General features: G+C 40.1%; 2 protein-coding genes across 5 annotated transcripts in view; both read right to left on the bottom strand.

Moving 5' to 3' along the window:
- Window positions 1–530: 530 nt before the first annotated feature.
- Window positions 531–11,946, bottom strand: prkcsh (PRKCSH beta subunit of glucosidase II). Of its 2 annotated transcripts, none has more exons than XM_077558094.1 (18): window positions 11,817–11,946; window positions 11,518–11,625; window positions 10,881–10,997; window positions 10,709–10,804; window positions 10,560–10,617; window positions 9,781–9,898; window positions 9,483–9,612; window positions 9,319–9,403; window positions 9,091–9,169; window positions 6,638–6,721; window positions 5,427–5,633; window positions 5,241–5,328; window positions 4,531–4,600; window positions 2,184–2,273; window positions 2,046–2,120; window positions 1,874–1,973; window positions 1,643–1,802; window positions 531–1,491 (listed from the first exon to the last, which is right to left on the bottom strand). In XM_077558094.1, exons 2-17 carry the CDS (start codon window positions 11,612–11,614, stop codon window positions 1,656–1,658), a joined length of 1,641 nt encoding a protein of 546 aa, XP_077414220.1. In that variant the 5' UTR covers window positions 11,615–11,625; window positions 11,817–11,946; the 3' UTR covers window positions 531–1,491; window positions 1,643–1,655. The 2 variants fall into 2 exon arrangements, with proteins under 2 accessions (XP_077414220.1, XP_077414219.1); XM_077558093.1 differs by having other exon boundaries at window positions 531–632.
- A 2,415-nt stretch (window positions 11,947–14,361) lies between these two features.
- Window positions 14,362–19,259, bottom strand: part of pde4a (phosphodiesterase 4A, cAMP-specific) — a 78,593-nt gene continuing 73,695 nt past the window's right edge. For all 3 annotated transcript variants that reach the window (XM_077558089.1, XM_077558090.1, XM_077558091.1), the window contains one exon: window positions 14,362–18,703. In XM_077558089.1, the coding sequence (XP_077414215.1) occupies window positions 18,185–18,703 (519 nt within the window). In that variant the 3' untranslated portion in view covers window positions 14,362–18,184. The remainder of the gene's footprint in view (window positions 18,704–19,259) is intronic.

Below are 19,259 nucleotides of genomic sequence, written 5' to 3'. Positions count from 1 at the left end.
ATTATCACATGGGTTTAGCACATTAAATAAGAATGAGCAAACTCAGAGTGTGTCAAAGTTACAAATATGAGTAATCCCCATTTAGGTAACTAAGCAAATATACTACGCTGTAATTTTCTGAAATGAGACTCGATGTGACCGTTTTACTTGCAATTTGATTATTTCAAAAACAGCAGAAAAACCCCCACCATAAGGACTATGAGGCGGGTTTGTTTTTACATGTTAATTTCACTACTCAATCTCTACTCGGTATAACAAAAGAAGTATTAAAATTGGTAAAATTGGGGTGTGTCAGATGAAAATGAGTAGTCCCTTATCTTGTTGACTGAAGACATAATACACTACACTGTCATTTAGGCATCACCTTAATTGCAAGAAGAAGCTAAGGTTCAATTATTCATGCAAGTTTTTATTACATATAGTTGAATCTTGATTACTTAAAAAAAAAAGCAAATACATTCTTACAATACTTTAAGGATTATTAATATTAAGATACGTCCATTTATAGCTCAAATGACCACAAACACATGTAAAAGCACTAATTTATTTATTTATTTAACATAATGAAATGGTAGTGCGGTGGCTCCTCAAAACTTCATGTTGCCACGACGACATGGTCCCTGGTGAACAACCTGCAAGAGGAGCACAAACAGTCACTCGATGTTGTAGGATGTAAACCACTTATTTAGGTGCCAGATCCCCGTGGGTTGAATTCCGAGAATGAAGCGCTCACCAGAAACCAGGCCACTATGCATGCTACAGTAGGGTCAGCATTTACAGCATAATATTTTATTGGATATATAATAAGGACAAAAGCACCACCAAGGTAAGCAAGGAAAAACATTAAATTATGCAGAACCGAAACGTTTTGAATCAATGAATGAGACAATGAAACTAACAGGTTTTTCAGGAGAATCTAGTGGCACTTAAAACAAAAACGCCACGAATATTGGAAAGGTGACACTCATATATATACTTAAAGAAAAAAAAAAGGCTTGCATGCTTTTATAAAATATCCTTACTAAAAGGAAAAATTATACAGTATATGCAAATTTTTCAAGTGGTTTACTGAGTGTAGCATGCAGTGGCGCTAATCCCATTATGTACAAGTACTATCAATTAGGTTTGAATTGTGTACATTTTCCTACTAAATTCTTACGAGAACACGACACATGCTACAACAACAAAGAAATGCGCATACATGCAGTAATTTAGCATAGACAACTTTGGCTTGGGACGACTGCAGTGCGGCATTTCAACTCTGCCAAATGCTTCTGTCTGACACCACCTCGTTAAACTGTCACATTTAATTAATTCCTGTCCCTCTATTAATGTAATGAACTCATAGGAAGATGCCATTACCTTGCCTCTGCTGCGGTCCTGCTCATTCTTCACACAGAGAAAGGGAAGGCCGTAACAGCACATCAACCCATTTCCTCACCATCAAATGCTGAGATGTGCTATACTGTCATGTAACCATGTCCACTGCGGCTGCATTTAATTTGAATTCGGTGAATTTTGTGCTTAACAATCAAGTCTTCAGAAGTGTTCTTAAGTAAGATAGCAGTAAAACATGCAAAGCCAAACACTGCAGCACATGCATTATTGTAAGGGATGACTTCTATATTAAAATATTACTCACGAGTGAAGTGGGTTTAAAGTTCGGTATGCTCATGCAGCATGGAGTCCAGGGTCTTGGGGTCCTGGCAGAGGGCGGGAGTGGTGAATTCCATCAAGTACTCGCAACGACTGGGCTCCGTCGTGGACGTTACTGTAGTCTCTTTCCCGCATTTTAGCTTGACCTGCAAGACATACCCAAACATGTTATCAAACGCTTTCGGGTTCTTTTTTCTTTTTTTTGACAAAGACTGACCGTGGTGGATCTGTTGGGGCCTTGCCAGCATCCCATTCCATTTTCATACTTCATCACAGCGTGGACATTACCCTCGGGACCGTCCCAATGACCCCATGACCTTAGAACAAAAACATTCCTAAGTTGCCAAGACCTCATGCAAGTGTTATATACGCAGGCATTTTGGCATTACCCTAAGCTAGTCTCTGAGCCGCCGTGCTTGGGTTTCTGGGTTACTCGATTAAATGGGCAGAGCCTGTATACGTACCTGAGAAAATTAAGTTATTAACACCAAATAACACCAGAAAAAAAAAAAAACGTTGCCACATACTCGCTAGTATTTAAGTCGTAGCACTGGTTGTAGAGGTAGGCAAACTCGGCACTGGGTCCAAAGTCTGAGGATGTTTCCTTTTCAAGGCTCCTACGGGAAAAATATGCATGGTCAGCTGGAGTGAGACTGAATCAGGGTGAATTTCCACCACATAATACAAGTGACACAGTACAGATTGTTTTGCTCTCAAATGGACCAATTGGGATGGCATCACAAACAGAAAAAATAAATATGCATGAATCGGATATCTTCAACCCTTTTCCAAATTTGCATAACATTTGGATACCCATCGGATATCTTCTAGTACGAGTGCAGTGTAAACGCACAGATCAGATATACACCGTCAATACCAACTTAATGTCACTAATATACTGTACCCCAATTAGTGATACAGTATATACAAAATAGAGGCTGACATTTTTGTCGGGAATCCCGCAGGTCACGGGTTTGGGACGGGACAGGATAAAAAATTCACGGGAGCAATCGCAAGCTGCATTAATTCAATATCCATTTTAATTAAATGATGCAGTTGACCTCCATAAAGGGAGCGAGATGGGACAGGAGTCGTTTTCACTGGGAATGGGACTGTTTTTTTTTTTACTATTGTCCAGGACTGGGACGGGACGGGATTTTTGCTGTGGAAGTGGGATGGGACAGGAGTGAAAATCAACTCCCGTGTCACCCTCTAATACACAAGACACCTGCCCACCCTTCAAAAAAAACAGACGGCAGCCAGCAATGCAGAAGCTGCTACCTTCAAAACCAATTTGAAGAAAAGTCTGCCCAAGCCAACTAAAACACAATGCAACATTTAACATTTGTATTATTAATGTATAAATGTTTACTTTTGTGTTGTTTATACCCGGTGTTGGCACTTTTGGAGTTATTTACGTGCAGTTATGGCAGTGCTTATCAATTATTATTTTTTTGCCTACCCAGGAAGAAAAAAAATCTCTCCACGCCCCCAACTCTCCCACTGTGACTGTAAATAGTACCATTGTGCCACTTTCACCTAATGTAGTGTGTAATTAGGGCTGGGGAAAAACAGTTGACCAAGTCGGTTGGGTCGACCACAAAAATTGGTGGATGCAAAAATGCATGCGTCAAAGCTATTTTAATTAAAAAACAACAACATATTTGCGGCACCTGTTAGTTGCCGGAACCAATATTTCGTGTTTCCGCACGGAGACTTATTGCTGACGGACTCCAACCGGCATTCACCACTACTAACTAAGATGCTTCTTAGGGTTTGTTTGTGGTCTCTTTAGACTGAAAAGGGAGAAAATAAGCATTGCTACATGTCTGATGTTTGTAACAAAACAATCCTCGTCAAAATCGCTAAATAAGTGAAAGAGATCTAATGAATTTATTGGAGCCAAACATAAGATGGAGGCCCGATGTGCATCAGCAACAGGAAGGCGGCATCTACTACAACAGCGTAAGACTCAAGACTCCTCCCGATACGGCTCTGACTCTTCCAAGTAAGCATTTGCTATAAGGACTACTACTACGGTTTTATGCGACCAAAGTGCGCAATAACTGAGCCAAATTGACCCAGTTGGCCACAATGCACTTAACAACAGACGCAAGGCGGACCTTAGAAATGAACTCGCTTCGCAATACCATTAGCTAAATCGCATTATCAAGTATGAGGCTAAAATAAGCGAGTATTCATGACATTTATGGATTTTAAATGGGATGGAACCAAAGAAAAACATCAGGGTGACGGCGTGGGAACCTGGAGCATAAAGTAAGCTATTCGAAAAACCTTTGTGTGTGGTTAGCATGCTGCGTCAATGGCCATTGTAGGCTTCAACAGCTAAATATGTGTGAACGAGACAAGCAAATACATCAGGCTTAGTAAACGTGAAAATAAAGGGCTATTTAAGTGCACTCTATTTACCATTTAATATTTTGATCAAATTGGATTTTTCATATGTTGGACTATGAAGTGATTTTCAGTAAAACTACAATAAGTAAGTGATTCGAGTTTATTCAGGGCTAATGCTAATTGTGATTCGTAATTGTTTAGCACAGGCTAATGTAGGCGTTTGTGTAATATGTGCATATGTGTTTTGATTTTTGATTTTTTTTTAGGGGGGGGCGCATATAAGCCTATGAGGGTTGTTACATGTTTTCAATGGCCATACTGGATATGTGTCAATGGTCAAACCGGTTCAGTTATGAAATGGACACAAAAAGAATGAAATAAACAAAAACAAAAATCTGCTAACAGGCATTCAGTTAGAATAGAGCACTTGGACCTGCAGAGTAAATCCAGCTGGACATGTCACAAAAGGAACATTACTGGAAATGACGTCCGTTGCGGTCTGAGTAGAGTACTTACTTCAACTGATCATCCAGTTCCCGGAGAGCTCGCTCAGCCTCATCAAACTGCTCTCTCGCCTTCTGGGCAGCTAGCAAAGCAAACATGCTGGATTCAATTACCAGGCCTTAATGCGGAATTTAATGCACTCATACCCTCAACATTAGGTACGCCTACGCCATCGAATGGGGTCAAATAGTTCGCTGTGGCGTACAGCGAACTATTTGAGGGCATTTCCATGCTGGTGGACTGAAACTATCTACTATCAAAACATGATGGAGAATACATGCCATTTTTTAAGGGATACTTGACTCATTGAGACATTTTCAGCAGTAAAAAAAGTTAATATTTTGTCCGGAATTAATTACATTAATTATCAAAAAAATATTATCTTCTTACTCTTGAAAATGGTTCAATGAGTCAGGTATCCTTCAAATTATTTCAACATCACACAAACATAAGAAGTCAACCAGTGTTGTGTAACCAGTGCATTTACATTCAAATCTTGCATTTTGTACCAAAAGCCAGCAAAGTCACTTAAGATGCTGATTGAGCTGAAGTCTCATAACATTTGTTCACATCACAAATGATGATGGTTTGAACGTTTGAGGTGTATTGGTACAAGTCCAAAAACGCACACACAGGGAATGCAGGGAAGAAGGTATGTTAAGGTTTGCATTGACATTTGCGATTTTAGTGAATCGTCAGCAGTGAGTCACACAAGCGCTTACCATCAATAAGGTTCTGCGTTTCCCCATCATAGGGTGGCATCGTCCCCTCGTCCTCATCATCTTTCTTTTCTTGGACCGCAGGAGGTCTCTGTGGGATAAGCACGCACACACACACACACACACACACACACAGTGAATCAGACGAATCAACTTTTCTCACATAGTGGACATGCTCCAAAATTGTACATTGTAGTCTGCTTCATCTGGATCTTCATCCTCTTCCTCTTCTTCATCGTCCTCCTCCTCCTGTTCATCACCATCATCATCTTCCTCTGGAATTTCACCCTCAGAATAACGGTCAGAGTCATTGTCGGAGAGCGTCTCCCTCGTCTCCCCATGCGGCGTCTCCTCTTGTGGCATCTCCTCTTGTGGCATCTCCTCTTGTGCTTGGGCCTGCCAACAAGAAAGGTCCGCTTTACAGGACTTCAGCCTCGTACTGACAAATGCCTCATTAACATTAGCCTGATTCCACACTGAGCCCGCCTCCCTTGACCCCGGATGTTTGCCTTTTGATGAGACTTTTTCGGGTCCGAGCGGTTACAATGGAACCACTTTTCAGAACCTTCGCGGATGTGGTTCTGTAGCATCAGCCGAGTGCGGCCGTGTCGTCAGTGTCATCTGATTGGCCGACACGGATGCGACAAATGTTTTTTCACAAGCGGGGGGACAGGTGCCCGCCGACAGTCACCAAAGTCATAAAAATACAGTGTATACAATAAAAAATAATGGTGTTTTACACTGCTGAATCATATTTACTAGGGGTGTGAATTGCCTAGTACCTGGCGATTCGAATCGTATCGTGATTCATAGGTCACGATTCGATAGAGATTAATCCCGATACGAATCTATAAATTGATTTTTGCGATTTTGTTTTACTCAAATCTAGAAAATACTTATCAGTAAACTTGTACACTGTAAGATTTGTATGAAAATGTATTTGAAAATTCAGGCTTATAACTGACCCACTGCATTTAACAAACAGGTTGCAGTCTGTTTCATGTTTATTAAAGCACTAAAATAAAATATTAAGGCTTAATGTTCCAATATTACATTCTTCCATGCTTAGTGTGTCAATCCTAACCCTAAGTAAGACGTTTTGTTGAATATTCCCACTAAAAAATTATGTTTAAAAATTGATTCGGCCGCATATCGAATCGATTTGAGAATTGCGCGCTGTAATATCGCGATTTATTGCCGAATCAATTTTTTCGAACACCACTGTTTACAATTCCATAGTTCAACTGGCCCCACCCCGCATCTGTTGTAAATAATGGCTAAGCATAGGAGGCCGTGCAGTGTGGTGCCCACCCACCCACGTGTGTAGTGTGGTGTGGCGCCATTCGGGGCGAATGGAAAAGTGGCAAAAGTGCGCCTTTCGGGGGGCGCTGGTGTCCTACCTCAGAGATGTATTTGTCTTTAATGTCCTTCCAGACAGCCTCGAACGCCATCGTGTCCACTTTGTCCATGCCTCCCAAAAGGGTCTGTGCACAATTCAAAGACAAATGCCACATAAACTGTCGTGCTACCACTTATCCTCACAAGATGAACATCAACACAAAGGTGACTGGGGTAAAGTAGCTCAGGTTTATAATGCCCTCATTGTTGGTGCAAATTTCATTTAACAAATTACTTTGGGTTAAACTGCTGAATACATGTTGCACAATGAAATGTCTTTTTAGTGTTTATTTAATCAATAAGTTACACGTCGAAACTCTTAAGTAGTTGTTTTCAAACTTTTTTACACTAAGGATCAAATCCATTTAATGTCCTATTCACCAAGGATATTGCTCTAATCATATACCGTCGCAAACACTCCCACAAAGTTTGACAGTTGAGCGCACTTTGCACCTGATTTGTCACACATAGCAATGCTGGATTTGCGCCAAGGAAACCATGACAGAATAATAGCAGTTGAGAGAAAAATGAAATGATCACAAAGTGAGCTTGGACCGAGGAGGTGCAAAAGTGGGACTGTCAAAAAACAGATTATAGACATTAGCGTTTTCCTCATTAAGCATCATTAAGCTGTAGAGAGGAATATAACGTCATTCATCATTTAATGTCCATAAAATACAAATAACCTGCTTTTTTTTATATATATAAATCTCAAAACATTTACCACCAAAAATGGGGGTGCCTTTACGTAAGTCCCCTGTAAACAGTCGTTAAAGAAAACACCGAACAAGAATAACACTCAGAGTCATAGTATAGGAGTTTAAATGTATTTTTAAATAAAAAGTTATGAGTACTTAATTGTGAGTTATTTCTAAGTTTTCAAATACTTGCATTCGAGCCATAAGTTTTAAAATGCTTGACTTTGCAGGAGCAGGATTTCAAATGGAAAGATGCTCTAACTGTTAATTGTGTGCATAAATAAATAAATAAATAAAATAAAAAAGAAATAAATAAAAAATTGATTCTCATAAGAATTGCGATTCTCATTTCGTACAATTCAGAATCAATTTTAAATGTCTCAAATTAAATTTTATTTAAATTATTTTATACTGTCTTGCCCTTGTTCGTGTTTGCTTTTAGTGGGAGCGCTGTTCATGTTGTACACAATTTGGCCACTGAGGGGCAAGGGTGGTTCCGAGCATTCTGATACATTATCAATTTGAAGCCACATTAGAGAGTAGAAGGAAAAAGTCACGATCAAGTTATTCTAGTAAAAGTTGTTTTTTGCAGCGTAGGAAGAGCATATGCCAGTGAGTACTGTTAACATGCTTCTCTGTACACATTCCTAAAACGTTTTGTAGGAATAGCCTTTTGTGTGTGTAGGGTTATTATAGTTTTGGAATTTTTCATTTTAGTTAGTTAGTTTTTATTTCGTTTTGAGTTTTTTATTTATTTTATTTAGTTAGTTTGAATTAGTTTTCAGGGTGGTTCTGTTAGTTTTAATTATTTCATAAATACTTAGTTTTAGTTAGTTTCAGCATTAGTTTTATTTTTTATTTTTAGTGTGTATTACTTGTGCGCAATTTTTAAAAAACACCATGGGGGCTGCTAGATGACGTCACTTTTGTGTGACACACTTTCAAATGTCCTTATTCCGGTTAATATCAAAATAAATCATCCCCAAAGGCTCATGCATTAAATTGATTACCAAAGACTAAAACAAAGGACATTTTTGCTATAATTATAGTTAGTTTTAGTTAAGTTTTGTAAACATAAAATGTAGTTTCAGTTAGTTTTTTTTTTTTTTTTTTAAATCATTTTTGTTTTTATTTTATTTTGTTAACTAAATTGTTTTTTTAATTTTAGTTTTATCGTTAGTTTTAGTTAACTAAAATAACCTTGGTGCTGTGTGTGATGTGTTGTTTGAACGATATGTCTCAAGGCGGAGTCAGCAACATAACCACTGGTCGGCCATCTTAGGACAGGGGACTCTGGTTCACTGTGCTGTAGTCGTTGTATAAATTACTCACTTAAATACTCGTAACTTGCTGACCTATGAAAAAAAATCATTATTACAAACCTTATTGACGTGGCTCAGGTTGAATTGTTAAATCAAAGATTTTTTTTAACACGGCATAGTTGTTTGTGCCATATCTAACAATAAAAATGAAAATTAAATTAAAAGTGAAAAAGTGACGCGTGATCGAGCAGCCCTGTCCCAAGAAGACCACCCTGTGGTTACCAGTACGTTTCTTCCTATTGGCTCACAGCTTGAATGAGCCATCTAGTGTTCATATCTATTGTTTCAAGTACACCGCACAACGAAAGAGCGGTAAAAACATACTTGTCCATTTTTACCATCATTCTGGGGACTGTAACAATCAGTCAAGATGTTAAAAATCAGTATGCGCGTGTGGTGCTGAAACTAGTGTTTTTTGTTTGTTTTTGTTTTTACCTGAGCCTCCATTTCAGTGAAAGAACCATCTGAATCTGTGTCGAGCTCACTGTGAGACTGAAGCTCAGTCAGGGAGACACTGAAATGAACATGCAATTTATTAGGGAATCAAACAATGAAAGGATAATCTTACAAAATACAAAAGTCTTATACAATATAGGTGGGAGGTAGCAGCATGAGTCAAAGCAAATTTTAACGAGTGAGTCATTTTTGTGTGTTGATACTCACAGGCCATCGCCATCATCATCCAGTTCAAGAAACACCTCAGTCATTCGAGCCTTGTCCTTCTCTGCACGTACTGCAGCCTTCTGATCTGCATTATTACATTTAATATGAATAATGACTTGTCCACAATAAATGCGGAGCTGCCACTTTGAGACGGATCTGCTTACCTTCCCAAGCCTTCAGATGGCGCCCTTTAGCTTCTTTTTCGGGCTCCTCTGCAGATTCTTTCACCGTTCTCAGAGCCTCCACCTTCTCCTCCAGTTGTTTCTTACTGGCCTCGAATTCTAATGCTTTGGCCTGCCAGGGGGAAAAAAACCCACATTTAATTAAGCAGAATGATGTGTTTACTAAATAAGAAAGATATTAGCTATGTGCTTTGTCACGGGATATTCATAATTCAGTTTGATAAATACTGTATAGAATTTGATGTGACCTCCTTCAATTTTAATGAATTTTCATCCACACCTTCTTTTCCTCAAGACCCCTCTTGGCCTCCTGAATGAGTTGCTGTTTGAGAATGAAGCCCTCCTTTGCAATCTCAGCCAGTTTTTGCAGACTCTCCCTCTCCTTGCGCCCCAACTCCCTATGTACAGAAATGAGCATTTTTTTTTAAAAGTGCAACCTCTTAAAGACACTTGTATTTAGGTTTTTAAAAGGAATTTATCGACCAAAGTCATCTATGGCCTAATTATCAGATGTTTCTAAAACAATATCCTGTGGTGTAGAATGTGTTAAATAGGCCTGCATCTATCAAATATTTTTTTTATTTTTTATATAGATTATTCAACAAATTATGCAATCGATTAATGTGATTTTTTAAAAATTACATTATTAAACAACAAAATGTGCATGTGAGCTGCAGGTAACTTGGGATCCTTATCCTCACATCACAAGTTAGCCAACATAAACTTGTGTTGGCGTATGTAGATGTGCTGTTGAGGTATGTTAGTTCTGTTTTGCAGTAGACACATTGCACTTTGTAATTTTCCTTTTTAAGTGGGGAAAATATCCTAAACATTGTCTTTTATACACTGTCTTCTTCTGGCTCGCCGCCATCAACCAAACTTATTTCTACACATAGTATGAGGAAAAATTATAATATAATAATTCACACCTTTTTTTTCTCCACAGTTTGGCTGGTCCTGCAACTTTCACTCAAGTGTTTCTCACAATTTAAAAAATGCTTAAGTTGTCTAAAATGAGTATTGTGTGTACCCCGCTGTGACCGATGGAGTCACACGTACCTGCAAGTGTTTGGGCAACGAGCACCGCTGTTGAACTCATCTGTTGCATCGCAGCAGTCTGCAAAAGGGCACAAATCCATTGAATAGAAATTCTGACCACAAGTTGTGTTAAAAAAAAAAAGAAAGAAAAAGGAAAGAAGTGGTCTTACCGCATACACCATCATTGATGCGGGACGATGGGATAAAGGTTGGTCGATGCCCCGCGTTAGTGCAGTAAAAGCTGCCATTGGGGCAAGCCGGAGTACCTGCAAGTAAACTAATGGGTTGGTCTGACGTATCAAATGCAATTTGAATGGGCGGGAGGCTGCCGGATGTACAAACCTGGCTCATCTGAACCATCCTGACAGTCACAGTAGTCATCATTCACCCTGTCAAAGGGAATTGTGCGGGAGCCATCCAAGCAAGTGAATGGTTTGCCCTCAACATAAAAGTGCTTTTCTGTTGAACACCACATAATAGAGATTTTCTATTATCCAATAGGAACAAGTCAAAGTTTCACACATCGGTTGAGACTTTAAAGTGGTGCCTTGACTTACGAGTGACTAAACGTACATGCTTGAGACACGGGCCTTCACTTGGTCGATATTTTTGCTTTGGCGTTTGGAGGAAAAAAAAATCATTTAGGAGTTGGGCCTGATAATGTATTTATTGATTAGCACCATTCCAATTATGAAATTTAGCAAGAAAAAATTAAACTGACCACTTCGTTTTTGGTTCCTCAACTCTTACACCAAACATACGAATTGAGCCATAAGTGGGTGGACACTAGTGCAGGCACGTCATCATGTGCCGCTTTTAAACTATATTGGTCAACCTGTAATTATTGACTCTTCCATTAATTTCGATCAGGTATGTTCCAATTTAAGATGCGGGAGATTTAAGTTACGACCATGGCCAATGAACGAATTAAAACTTGAAAGTCAAGGGACCACTCACTGCTACTAAAATCCCTTCTTACTTGTCAGGGGGACTCCCCGGGGGCGGTGCACTTCCACGGTCGACACTGCCGCACTCAGCAACAGCAGAGGGATGAGGCACTGACAGGCCATCGCCATATTTCTGCTCTCTGCCGAACACAGTTAGCGGATAAACGAAAAATTCAAAAACAACGGAACCGTTCGCGCCTCGAATGGATTTTAAAAAAAGGACGCTATAATAATTGATGTTTAATCCAAACGAACGATACAAATCGTGTGGCTTCAAGCGAAGAAGAACTGGTAGTATACAAAAAAACATTGTTAAAAAAGGCAAACGTACCTGAATCGTTGTCTTGTTTTCTTCCCTCGAGAAGACAAGCTAATGGCTACCCGTAGCCTGACCTCGCGCCGCAGTTCCGTAGTGACGCATTGCGCATGCTTGCGGCTCCAGCCCTGCTGCTTTGTAAGCATATGATTGGTTGGTGTTTTCAGAAAGATAACTGTGATTGGTTAAACATGGGGCAATCCGCATGCTGTTTCATTGACACGTCTTTACGGCACACATCGATTGGCAAGAAGGATGTCACTCAAAACGCTGCAGTGCAGCCATGTTGTGCCAGAGTTCATGGCATATCTAGGGTTTGGGTTGCAAAAGGTCACATTTTAAATTCTGTATATGATCTACTAAACATTAGTATCACTATAACCATTATTCATATTCTACTGTCTTTACGTCATGTAAAGACAGTAACATATGAATAATGGTGACACTCTACCTGTGTAGTGTGTACTGTACAATATTGGTCATGGGCAATTCCAAACATCCGGGCATTTTTTTATATTTCAACAATGCAATGCCAACACCCCTACGGTGTGGGGGGGGGACAGTGTATTACTGCTTTTGCCTGTGACTAGGAAAATAGCATCCAAAGCTCTCAGAAAAATCATGCCTCAAAGTTGTTGTGCGGATGAATGTTCCAACCATATAACATGATGGAAACTACATTTTCATTCCATGTGTTTCCCATGGACTCTGAACATCAGAGAAAATATGCACACACAAAAAAAAGGAGTGAAAGAATGCAACAGGATGGATTGAAACTGAGGCTAACCAAGACCACAGTGCTTTGTAGCGAGCATTTCCGTTTTTGCGTGTGATAATATGTATTATTTTGTTTTCTGTATATTTTAGGCATTAAATAGCTTGCATCGTCATCTAATTAAATGGAGGATATCCCCTTTTGCTCTCCTCAGAGTGACGTTTACCTGTTTTTCATAGCAACAGGAGGGCAAACATAATATAATCGTCCAAATCGCTGAAATTAATGACACAAATGTCTTACTCTTTGTATTGACCATTTGCACCAACGTCACGTAATCACGTGACTGCCCTATGACGGATGGCGGAAGGAAATGATTGTTGAATGGAAGTGGACGTGACCCGGAGCGACTTAGTGACTTAGCGACTGCAATTTTACAAATGAAAAGTTATTAGTGCCCATCGGAATCTATTACTTCAACCAAAGCTCGCCTGTCAGTCGAATTTGCACATTTAGTCGGGACTCATAGAGCGCGATATTTACTTTAGTTTGAGATCGCTAGTTTGAAAACAGCCCCTTACCTTCTGTTGCATGCTGTTTTTACCAAAGTTAATCAAATGGCCGACTTTGCCGGAATTCACAGCGCACGACCTATATCTTTATGTAGTCAATGCCGTCTCTTCTGATTTAAAGGCTTGTCGCTGGCTGAGTCTCTGGGACGAGATGCTACGCTCATAATATACCTCTTAATGCAAAGGTAAAACTTGTTTCTCATGCTAACTGACTTATTTTTACATAGTCCGTTCTATATTGAAACGCTGTGATGATGTTATGTTACTATGTTTACTAGCATGGAACAAATGACTATCGTAGTGGCAAGTTATGCAGTCATTTCATGAATATGATTCCGGCCGGCTCCAGAGTGGAAAAACTCCAAGCACAAAGACGAAATCTACCGTTATTAAACAGTCAAATTCACTTAATAGTTTTGAAGAAGGTGCATTTTAAAACTAAGCTGTGTGTTCGTGCAGTTGAAGTCATAACTAACTGTCTGATTCGTTTATGTGATTTGAAACACGCAATTGTTAGAGTGTACGTTTATTAGTAAAATGTATGAACATTTATCTACTAATTACAACATTTATCTACTAACCTCGCAAAAAAATGATGGCTGCAAATCCGTGAATACTTTGTGGGCTGCGAGTCCTTTCTGTTGATTGCGGCTATCAATCGACGTCTTTTGCCTTCATTAGTAGGTATGCGATAAAAAGCAACATTTGGTTTACTCCTTTGTGTGTCTGTACAACCGATCGCAAAGCAAGATATGGCCGCTTTATAAGATAATCGATTAGATAAAGGACTTTACGCTGTACGTGATTCAATTGTTACAATACAGACAAGTATCTCTTTTGCCATCTAGCGTCCCGTTGGGGTCGTTCCCATGAGGGTGGTGACGTCACGTGCAAAAGGTCAATAGAATGTTGTTTTTACATTCATAGCATAATGTACAATATTCAGATGACCTAAGAGCTAACATGATTACGTGGTTTTGATTGTTAAATTTTTAAGAATCTAACAATAGACCAATTAGGGTAGGTCCAATTTCTGTTCATATTGGACTTTTGCCTCTGCAGGCAGATTGTTATAGTAGTCAAATAACATTTCATCATATTTTGAAATCAAAAGAATCCTCACAAATTACAAGTACAATGATTCAAAGTCTAATGCTTTTCAATGAGCGGAGAGCTTGTTTTCACCAAGTAAGACCGCCACGTTGTACTGTATTCCAGTATGTACTGTATTTTACACTATCAACCCAAACAAACTGCATTCAAAAGTACCGTGTAATATAAAAATCGACCTTTATTGTATTTCTAACACACTTTACAGTACCGAACAGTGAAATAAAAAAAAAATATACATATATACTGATATACTATAATTTTATATATATATAGGTATTTGCTTATTAAATGCATTTATTCACAAAATGACACCTCGGCTCTTTTAAGAGAAAAAAAAACTTTCATAAAAATTATATGATAAAAAATAACCAGACACATTTTACACATTACAGCGAGATCATTTACAAATATTACAATCATTTCATGTTGTTTTACCCCCTTAGTATAATTAATCCCGCTTTTGTGAAAACACGCGCACGTACACGCACGCACACAGTCACACACGTGAATTAAAGCTAACAAAAATACTTTTTAGAGGGAGTCATTCTGCATCGCTCCAGCCTGACAGGCAGGTGTATTGGTTAAAGTTACTAAGAAACAAGAGGTGCTAGAAATGGTCGAGATAGATAAGGACACACTTATTATCTTTGAACACGTCACATCCCGCGTGACTACAATATAGCCACTAGTTTTGACTTTAGTAGTCAAATGAATTCATTCTCACGTGGCCAGTCGATAAGCGAATGGCTCGTTTTGACTCTACATTGTACAATGAGGGTTTATGATTTGGCCCCGTGGAATATCATCATTAATGGTAAACCCCCCGAGCACAGACCACACACACACGACTTGAAACTCTGCCTCCGAGCCTTGTGAAATAAAGTGCTGGTACATGTATATTTGAACAACAAATAAGTGACAGTACAGGCAAACTAGAACATACTGAAGAGGTGAAGGTTGTGGCCTGCAGTGTGTTTGTATTGTTCAATCATTTACAATGCAATATACATTATATACAAGAGTGATTATGTTTACACCTATATCCACATCATGTGAATGTTTTTTTCCCACCCACCAGCCACCTGAATGATATAAAAATAAACTGTACACACACTGTTCGAAGAAAACACACTTCCCGTGATTTCTTTTTCATCATTTCTAAATGGCAGCATCAATCCACTGAATAATCTCATTATTAATAAGAAACAATTTGCTACAGTATCGTGTTTGTATGGCAATTAAATAGTAACTTTTTTTATAGAGCTATATGACATCACAAGAAGAAGCCACCAACAAAATAAATCAATAGCTTTTACTTTACGTGAACAGGCCAGTGCATATGGGAATGTTGTGTTGATGCGTGTTATTCCATAATCCCGTGGTTACACACACAAAAGGAAGAGCTCGGTTTCTGACCTGCATAACCTGCTCTCACCACCTTTCATCATCTTTTGCTTTTTACCCTGTGAAAACAACTCTAGTTAAAAAAGATGGACAAACATACTTGAAAAACATTTTAGGCCTTCTTGTCCTCTTGAACTGCTGAGCAACTGTAAATAATTTATTCAAAAGTAGGGTACACACAGGCCGATTTTTGACATCTTAAACAATTGTTAATCACACCCAGTGGTGGAGTATCGAGGTCCAGAAAGTAAAAACTCTGCCACAGTTTAGGTTTACCAACATATGCTTCTTCTCAACTAGCAGGTAACAAACTCATTTGCCTGCCGGATTTGATGCCTGGATTTTCCACCTCCGAACATACCACACACACACGTCGCCACCACCAATTGAGTTTCTTTCCTATGCATAAGTCTGTTGTACTGGGCTCCAGGTGGCAGAGTGGTACCGTCACTTGCCTACGATGCAGGTTGGCGTGGGTTCACTTCCCCATGTGTGAGTGTGTGTGACCAAAAAAAAAAAAAAAGAGTCTGTTGCACTACCAAGGCTGTCCTGTGAGAGGCAGAAAGGAGCCACAGGGTATCAAGGCTGGTGGAAAATACAAAGAAGAAAGAAAAAAAAGCTAGGCTAACTGTTAGCTTATTTGGTAACCATGCAATACGGTGGGGAACTCATCATCTTTTCATTTTTAATGTGGTGAATGTACTGTGACACACGTTATACAACACTCAACAGAAACAGTTGCCCGTCTGTTTGTGTCTGGCCACAGCAACATGTCAGGTCGCATATTGATTGGCTTATGTTGAGTTCCACTTCACAATCACCGAGTCCATGACAGGTGGAACTCTGACCACAAACAGGTCTAACATTTCCGATTGTCGGCCCCTGCAATTTTTCAAGAATATCAGGGAGGAGAATCACTCCACAACACAGGTTAGTTGGTCAGCATCATCTTTTCGAGACATCGAATAATCCGTTTTTATGCTGCCTTTGATCGGAAAGGCGCGACTAATGCTCAATCCAGCCTGATTATCGGTATGTGTGTACCCCACTTAAATGTTCACTAAAAGATGATTCCATCTACGTGGTAGCTGCAATGTAGTGATTTTGACAACAAAAACATTCTTTATGTTGGTCAGAGCACAGCCATAACATACTGTAAATAATCGACCAACGCAAGGAAACTAGCATACAGACATAATATAAATATAGTAGGATATCTGCTATATTCCTCTATGTATAGCGGCAAGTATGAATCCTGCCTCTGACATTAAGGCAAAAAAAAAAAACATCAACAGGACAACAGACCTTTTTCTGAGGCCACCTTTGCCTGGAATTATCTTCACTCCTGAATGAATAATGTAAAGTGGATGTGTTCATGAAATGACAGAGCGTTAGTGGTCTGACAAATAAGAACAATTGATGGACAAGAGATTTCCAGAACAACATTCCTGAATTCCTTTTCCCATTACCCGCACTCGTCTACTTTGGTGATCATAGTATTGAGAGGACATAAACACAGTGCGAGTGGGCACGGCACAAAATTGATCCGCTGATGGCGTAACAACAAACCCCAACCCCCCCTTCGTCCCACTGTTAAATAGAAAGTAAAGGCAAAACGTATGCGCCAAAGCATCGCATGGCTTATTGTACGAAAGAAATCAAAGTTGGTCAGCGGTTGTGGCGGTAGTAGTGGTGGTGATTGCTCTGTTATACCAGGAGAAGAGCAACAAAGGAAGACTTGACAGCTTAAAACATGTCACCACAGACACACCACAATAGCACGAGAGACAGTCAAAAGGAAGAAAAATGCAGACATGCGCGCACACACAACTCTTGTCCCACAATGCATTGCTTCAACACAGCTCTCCATTCAGGAGGCTGGTGAGTCAGAAAGGCACAGAGCCATCTTCTAGCTAAACCCTCTCCTCGTGATGGGGTATTGGGCCCGGTCGGCCCCCCGATGTCCAAATCCCCCCACTGACGTCCAACTTCCTTATTTTTCTTTTCCGACAGAAATGGAAAAAAAAATTAAAGTTGCTCGCTTTGCTGAGGAGAACAGTTCCTGTTGGGATTCTACTGAACATGAATTGCTAAAACGGACTAAACACTCCATTGAGAGATGGCTTTTTCCAAAACAAAACAAAAGATAAAAGAATCATTGTTAGCGATCCCTTGTGTAAATGCACACATACAAACATACAGTCAGTGTGTGTTTGCAGGAAAACGGCAGCCCAGGTGGTGTAGGAGGGGGGGGGGGTGCTGCAATGCTCAATTATTCTGCATATTTGCATGTGTACGCACACGTCGCATCGCAGCATTCAAAATGACTTGGTGTGTGTTTATTTGTGTGCATTCCAGTCCCAGAGTGCTGCTACACCATCTTGTCCAATGCTCACTACTTTGCATCTACAGTTGCTGTGTGATGAACTCCTCTTCATTCCCTTTTTGAAAAATAGATTTAAAGGTCTGTATTGTCACTGCAGTCTTATTATTAATGTTGTTCTTGGTTTGGCCTCGTGAAAGGATGAAAACAAATCACATGTGCAAGTGCGGAGTGCCCTGTGACACAAGAGCAACACTCATGTATCGTCGGCTTGCGAAGAAGAATCCTCCTCTTCCTCTACAGGACTCGTGTCAGAAAGTCTCTCCCTCTTCGACTCGGTCTCCAGTTCGCCTTTCAGCTCCTCGCCCTGCTCCTCCTCCTCCATCGCCACCTCCTCGTCGTCCTCCTCCTCCTCGATGATGTCCTCGTTCTCCTCCTCTTCCTCCTCTTCCTCAGCCAGGACGTCCTCCTCTTCGTCCTCCTTGACCCCCTCGTCGCCGTCTTGCTGCACGTGGTTGGGGCACGCCGCGGTGTCGCCCTCGTCGCACACCGCCTGAGAACCGTCGTCTAGTGTGAGCTCGAACTGGAACTTGTCCACGCAGGCGTTGAGCTCCTTGTCCTGGCACACGGGAGGAGGCGACGGGCTCTGCGGGATGGTACTCTGGTACCAGTCCCTGTTGTCCTCCAGAGTGTCCAGGATGTCCTGCGCGTCGGGGTGCACCAGGTCCCCCCAGGTCTCCCACAGGGGATGGACGATGTAGTCGATGAAGCCAACCTACACGCAGAGGGGATATACGTATGGTGTTAAGGCTAGTGAAAATTGCCAACATTGTGCCCATTTTTACTGTATGTTGCAAAAGCAGTGATTTATCGACTTGTTGTAAACGTTTTACATGAGGTGTAACCTGTATGACGCTACATGAGAAAACCCTGTGAGAGTGAAGGAGGGAAAGCGTCGCTAACAGTTCGACAACAGACATATGGACCATACGAGCCAATGAATATATTAAATGTTCAATTGTCGAACATTTAATATATTCATTTAATAAAGACAGTTAAGTGCACTCTAAAAACAATTGGGTCAAAATACGCCAAATTGGGTCAAAAATTGACCATCTCAATTTTTTGGGTTATTCAATTAACCCCCAAAATTGTGCCAAATAAACAGCCCACAAAACAACCCAAACATTTTGTTTTGTGGGTTATTAATATTAGTTTTACCCAACATTTTGAGTAATTTAACCCAAAGAGTTGGGTCGTTTCATTATTGACCCAGTTCAATTGGGTTTATTCAATTTACCCAAAAAGTTGTGTCAAATGAATAATCCACA

This window comes from Vanacampus margaritifer, chromosome 2, assembly GCF_051991255.1.
Source record: "Vanacampus margaritifer isolate UIUO_Vmar chromosome 2, RoL_Vmar_1.0, whole genome shotgun sequence".
Classification (NCBI taxonomy): domain Eukaryota; kingdom Metazoa; phylum Chordata; class Actinopteri; order Syngnathiformes; family Syngnathidae; genus Vanacampus; species Vanacampus margaritifer.
This window is presented reverse-complemented; position numbering and strand designations above follow the sequence as displayed.

Coding starts and splice junctions, on each gene's coding strand:
- prkcsh (XM_077558094.1), bottom strand. CDS start 11,614: ATGGCGATGGCCTGTCAGTGCCTCATCCCTCTGCTGTTGCTGAGTGCG. Junction 9,899..10,559: donor CGTTGCCCAAACACTTGCAG/GTACGTGTGACT, acceptor TTCTGTACATAG/GGAGTTGGGGCGCAAGGAGA. Junction 9,613..9,780: donor GGGGTCTTGAGGAAAAGAAG/GTGTGGATGAAA, acceptor TCCCCCTGGCAG/GCCAAAGCATTAGAATTCGA.